The sequence below is a fragment of the Phaethon lepturus genome, unplaced genomic scaffold (assembly GCF_000687285.1).
Source record: "Phaethon lepturus isolate BGI_N335 unplaced genomic scaffold, ASM68728v1 Scaffold56734, whole genome shotgun sequence".
NCBI classification, from domain to species: domain Eukaryota; kingdom Metazoa; phylum Chordata; class Aves; order Phaethontiformes; family Phaethontidae; genus Phaethon; species Phaethon lepturus.
In genome coordinates, this window is record NW_010538081.1 from 1 (window position 1) to 6,586 (window position 6,586).

At 43.4% G+C, this 6,586-nt stretch overlaps 1 protein-coding gene across 1 annotated transcript; it reads left to right on the forward strand.

The window, feature by feature from the left end:
- Positions 1–1,207: 1,207 nt before the first annotated feature.
- RBBP9 (retinoblastoma binding protein 9) lies at positions 1,208–1,990 on the forward strand (the record flags this gene model as incomplete). Its single annotated transcript, XM_010286655.1, is given in 3 exon segments — positions 1,208–1,300; positions 1,770–1,914; positions 1,916–1,990. Coding segments are annotated over 3 exon segments (313 nt in total), but the record flags the coding sequence as incomplete, so codon positions are not given.
- Positions 1,991–6,586: the final 4,596 nt, after the last annotated feature.

Genomic DNA, 6,586 nt, shown 5'->3' on the forward strand with positions numbered 1-6,586 from the left:
TGTAAGCATAGAAACTCCGGGGAAAATGTTATCAATAACAATTTACTAATAATACAGATACTTTACAAAAAAAATAAACTGCGAGCCCCAAGCGGCCTCATCTTTGCCTCAGTTCTCAGCCCCCCTCGTCAGGCCAGGGCCATCTTCCCTGGGCACGTAGGCTCTGGGACGAGGCAGGGCCAGCCGGACAGCGGAATGAGCTGCGAGCAGGCGTGGCTGGGAATTGGAAAGGACCAATGCAACGTTTGCCTGGTTTGGTTTGCCTGAGGACACGCAGCCTTCGACAGCACATCTCCTGCCATGCACATAGCTGGTTACTGGTGTTTGCTTTCAAATATGCCTGATGCCAGTAAATTGGATTTTCCTCCCTTGCTGTCCCCAGAAAAGAACTGGGAGCGTGCTTTACCCTCACGGCTGGTTTGAGGCCACAGTGAGGACACCTGTACCCCAGCCCCCTGGGAGAACTCCGGTGCTCAGACCCTCTGGTGAGAAGATATCCAGGCATCGCCACAATATCCAGAAAGGCAACATGCCACCTGTGGCTGTGTGGTAGAGGTCTGACCAAGAAACTTGCCTGTGCCTTGAAACCAGGCAAATATGTTCCCTCTTTCATTGCTTCCTTCTCCTATTGCTGCCCACAGCCTCTTCTGAAGCCAGAGGCAAAGCCTGTTCCTAGTGAGACCGATGACATGAATCCTCCACTGCAGCTTCATGTAATGCCATGTAAGTGGGATTTGCCCTGCCTTAACATATGCACATGAATCCATTGCTGAATGCTGCAAACTTTCACACATACTTCTAGGGTCAAAGGCAGTGTAGTGAAACATCTGAACCTGCTTCTAATAGTTTGGGTGCTTGTCTTAAATTAATGCAGTGGTCAGCCTATAATTATTGCCCAGGCTTCTGTGCAAGCAGCACTCCATCTTTGCTTAAAGGAAATTAATGCCCTGTGATCAAGTTCACTCAATCACGCACTGTCAAGCTTTGGGTTTTTTTTTTCCTGTTTTCTCTCTTTTAAATGCAACAGAAATACTTGTTTTAAATATTTTTTACTTTTCTTAAAGTCATTGATCAGAAGAAACCCTAAAGTTTGTTCTGAAGTTGATTGGTAACACTCAGCTTAAAACAACAGAAGCAACATGTTTGAAATGCTGTGTAGCAGTGGCCCTCCATGCAGGTTTGATCACTAGGCTCCCATTTTTCTTAGGTATGTCGAAACTCACACAGTTATCACATTGGTGTCTGACTACACCACACCTATGATATGGCAGATGGAAAAAAAAAAAAAAAAGAGACAGCGGCATGGAGATCTATTGATACAGGTGGCATTGCCTCCTACCACTTAAGTAGCACAGGAAACATAAAAGCTGGCCAAACCATGGAGCTTAGAATGCCTGTAGAGGCTCTCTGTTGTGACCAACTGCAGGGTGATGTTCTTTATGAGCTATGTGGGACACATCTTACACTTTTCTTAGCTATACAAAGGTTTTGGTAAAATCATGCATAGGAAATGTGGTCAATTGTGACATATAATAAGTAGTTAGGAATATAAGTATGTTTTAAATGTTTTTGTACAATCTATGATGGAATGCTTGGCTATAAAAAAAGGCAATCTCTTCTCAGCCTTCAAGCACCTGTAAAAATCTGTGACTGCTCCCAGTTCCCAGTCTGTGCTAAGAGTTTGTTTACACTAGAAATAGCAAGAAGTTAAACAAACCATTGAGAAGAGAAGGACAACATTTTCAACTCTGTTCTCTGTGACCCTCAAGATACTTCAATAGACCCTGGCACTGGAAGGAGATCCAATGAAACTGCCATTGCACTATTGCAGAGTTTGGGTCTGTTGTCAGTCCTTCTTCCCTTCCCTGGAATGGACAGAAGGAACTGGCTGACAGATATGGAGCAGAACTGCATTAAGTACACAGATAGGGGCCATTTTCAGAACACTGAATTCCACAGGGACACTGGCATTATCCAGGGAATGCTTTAGGAAAATGCTTTAACCAAGAGCCATTCATTCCTTCTTCCCAGGGCAGAAAAGGTATATTTTCTACTAAAGCATCTAACAGTGGAGAGCAATGTTCCAGATCCAAAACAAAGCAAAACGAAATGCTTTCTGAGCTGGACATTAATATTGCCTTCCCACTTTCCTAACATAAGGCAAGTTGCATGCTCTGCAGGGGTTAAATTTGCATGTGTAAAATCTGAACATGAGCAGAAAGATCACAAATTCAGCGGGAATAAGAAAGTAGAAGAATGCTACCTATGCTTATATGCTAAAGTGTATAAAACTCAAACTATTACTATTGTTAACATCCTCAGACCCAGGACTTGCTTTCCAAGCAATATCAGTATGAGGCAAAGCAAATCTGCTCTTCTAGTTTATCCTTAATTTTGCATCTTCCCCATACAGCCACATCGCAAAAGCAAAGTACAGTGCCTTAGTGGGACCCAGGTCTCCAAGACTGTGCTGCACCCACCTTACTAGCATTAGATTAATTAAAACGTTGAGCAACTATTGTGAGCTTGCAAGAGGAGCAAAATCCTAAAGCCTTGTGTTTCTACACTAAATAACTAAAGTAAAAGCTTTTGCATTCTTCTGTTTTCCTGGAACCATCGCAAGCTTGCTCAAAAAGCAAGAGAGAGGGAAAAACACAGGCTACCTTCATAAGCCCAAACTTGTTTTGTGTTTAACAACTGAAAGAGGAGAATGCTTTGAGCTCCGCTTCCCCTCCTCCCCACTCCCCCCAGGATCTTCTGAAGAGTGCGGGAAATGCAATACTTAACTTTCTCAGGTAGGAAGTGAATATTTTCAACAAAAACTTGGACACCACCCGTGGAGCTCTCACAGAACCTTTCTGTCCCCTCCAGGCTGCAGGGTAAGCTGGGCTTAGTGCCTGGCTACCCATTTCTCACCGATGTAACGATACAGTCCCAGCCACATGAAGCAAAAGGAGAAGGTGGTCTGTGTGTGGTGGTGGACAGCACTGTTTAAGGTGTCTATACCCTATTTCAAAGCATAAAGTGTTTGGCAGCAATAGGAGACCCAGCTGCCCCAGTCGCTGTTTTTTTTTCCCAAAAACTGCTCTGCCTCTGTAGAGTCAAAACAGGAAACCAGGGCAGGGCTTGAGAGCTTTCTCTTCTTTCCCGAGCCCTAGGGTAGCCGTACCACAACAAGACAGAAGATGGCACTCGAACAGCACCAGATGAACAGCGATCTCGCTTAACACCTCCAACAGGGGCAAGAGTTATTATCAGAATACATTAAAAAAAAAAACAACAGGAAAAACCGAATAGCCACTCAGCCACGGGATAAATGTTTTCACTACCAAAGCTTCAAGTTTGCCATTAATGTTTTAAACTTTGAACTGTAAAGACTAGACATGTTAAACAGTACCTGCCAGCTGTATTCTCCCTCAATTCACAACACAGCCTGGCACTGTAGTTAATGTTTCTCTCGGAAATAAAAAGCAATCTTGCACTTGATTCCACGTGACAATGGCATTTGGGTGTGACCACCCTCCAACTTGCTTTTGAACAGTCGCTTACCAGGAGTGAGGAAGTCACTTGGGACTGCCTGGTAAGTTCACAGCAGGGTCTGCACACCCCAGGGCTCCCAGTAATGGGCTGAGCTCTCCGACGCAAGAGGTGCCTCGTGGTCCTGCGGCAGCTGAACTGTGACCTCTCATATGAGGCTTGCATAAAGTAATAAGCAGATCATGGTTCCAAGCAGTCATCCGTGTTCTGAGAGTTAACTTTAGCGCTCAGCTTTCTACACCTAAGTGTTCTCATATTCAGTACTGGAGCTAGGACTGTAGCTTCCTCAAAATTTACATTTTTACAATTCATAAAACAAGAACTACCTTTTATACCAGTTTGTAAAGGGGACAGCTTTGCCAGGTAGAAGAGAAACTGAAGGAACTTGGGAAGGAAAAAAAGTTTAGACCAGTAATGTTACCTTTTAGCCCTTACTTCCATTTTAAAAATGAATACAGGCTGATAGATTAGCCAGGTTCCTGAAGAACCAGTCACAGAAAGATCTCATTCCTCTAATTCATTTAGAAATAGATCAGACAGGTTCCTATTTTACAGATAGGAAACTGAAATTGCTTTACTTTTCTTTATAGGCATGTTTTTTTCCAAATTTGAGAAGTCTGGTTACAGCTGCAACAACTTAAGAAGCTTCAGAGACCACAAAGGTCATCTAAACCAGATAAACCAAATACAAATGAGCCAGAATTTAAAGAGCTTAATAAGCCAGCTCTCTACTCCCTAAAGCTGTTCACTGAGGACAAGCTCGCTCTCCTTTTTCTTATTGCCAGTTAATATGGTTACACTGCATAAAGTGACATACCTGGATGATAAAGACATGTTGTTTCCCTGAAAGCTATCTTCTAGCTGCAGTAGCACACAAACAACGTGTTATCTCTGCAGCAGCAGGATTCAGGACCCCATTGTGTTAGGTCCTCTTTGAACGCAGGAGGACAAAGGCAATCCCAGCCCCCAGCTGAAACCAGGACACTACCTCAATGAAATTACCTCTGGCCACATAATAGATATCTGAAGCTGAGGAGAAGGCTCCCTCCAGTGAAGCAAGCAGCATTTTTCTCAGGCTTCGGCGTGCTGAATGGTTAAAAGGGGCACAAAAAGAAAAAATATTTGATCATTTCACCTCCACATCTCAAGAGCTCTTCTGCCTCTGTAGAGATACACACCCCTGTCACCTCGAGAAAACGCTGCAACAAAAGAAAGAGGCCCCTGTGGGTGCTCTCACTAGCTAATACAATCAAACTCCTCTCATGGACATGCCAGCTTATCAGTCCTAGTTGTTTGTTCCAGTCAGACTGCATGCCTACTTGCAAACAAGGAGCTTTTGCATCTATACCACCCCTGTACGGGACAGGAAACTTTTTTAATTATTCTTTGTACAGCACAGTACACCATTAGCCTTCTGTCCACAACCCACGCTGCAAATTGCGAAACAGGAATCGAGCAAGATTTGAACACTTTATGGGATCCAGAGTGCTTTTAGAAGGTGCAAACTCCTGGACAGTATTGAAATAGCTGATGTAAAGTCTCCCATTCTTACTAGGTGAACTGTCTTCCAAAATCTCTCTCTAGCCTACTGTTTACTACTTGTGGTCAGATTACCTGGCATGCTGAAAATTCTGTTGTGGAAGTGCTTGACCATTGCCCTCCCAACACAGTATCCAGGAGGGCTTATTTTCAGACAGGGAATTTTGAAACTAGCTAGATGCAACAGGCCCAGTGTTGTGCTTGTCCCGCTAATTGTTTCCCAGTGCTGGGAGGCTACCATGAAGATACCCAGCAGTTGTGTAAAGATGGAGCAAGTCTAAGTGACAGGTAGCAAGTTGTACCAGGACCAGAATGTCCCTGCACAGTTCATGTGTTACACTGCTCTGCCTGACAGTACTTAATTCCAGCCCTGTGTTATGCTGGAAGATGGGGAGCTGGCTGTATCATATATGCACAATATTCTCACTTACGAAAAAGGAGCTGACTTTTTTTTTTCCCCAGACTTTGCTTGATTATACATTACGGAAGAGACTGAGTAACAAAGTAGCATAACATAGTTGCTACAAAAATCTGTTTACTTCCAAGTGGGATTTGAACCGACATTTTCCAAAGGCAGTATCACCCCTCTAATACTGCCATATGGACATCGATAGCCAGAGGAAACTAGACATAGGTCTCTCAAGAGGTCCATGGTCCGGATTACCGTAGGCATGAGGCTTACGACACCACCACAGCCTATATGTTATTGCCAATTCATCAGTCCAGAGTCACAGAGAGAAGGAGCCAGAGAGGTCACACTTAAGTGAAACACAAATTGGCCCCACAGCACAGGAAGAGAAGATGGTGCCAGTATCATACCTTTCTCAGATTACAAACCAAGATACAAACAACTGTCACTGGCATCTTTTTCAAGTCTGATGGTATCAGAAAATCTATAAAAATCTTCCCTGTACCATCAGACCAGGAACTCTTTTTCTATTCTGGCAAACACATCTTCCCAGAATACTACTACTCAAAATCTCAGCTGACGTACATGATGCAGCTGCCAGAACACACCAACACATTTGATGATGATCTTGTAGCTGTCAGATGAAGGAATAAATACAACAGATGCATCACCAGGCAATGGCAGCAATGGAGGAAGTGAAGCACAGATGTACATGAGAAAAATTAGGGGTTTAATGATAAATCAGCATATAAGAAAGTTAATAAAGAATCAGTGAGTTCTGTTTGACATATTTAGGGTCCTTCCTAGTCAGATTCTTAGTCTTCAATTAGATGGTAGCTATTATGGGAGAAAAGTGTCAGCTTTAGGACCTACACACCTATCAGTAGCATTAGTCTGAAAGCAAAGTTTGGGATCTCATTCTTGGCAACACTCATTAGATGACCAGAAAATGCTAATGACTTATTTTATCGCATTCAGAATGAGCATCTGTGGAGTACTTGGCACAATCCTTGGAAGCAGTGCATCACCACCCAGCTGTTCTATGGCAGTTTTGAAGTCACACAAACGATTTTTGGTACAAGAATGGATCTACATTTCCAC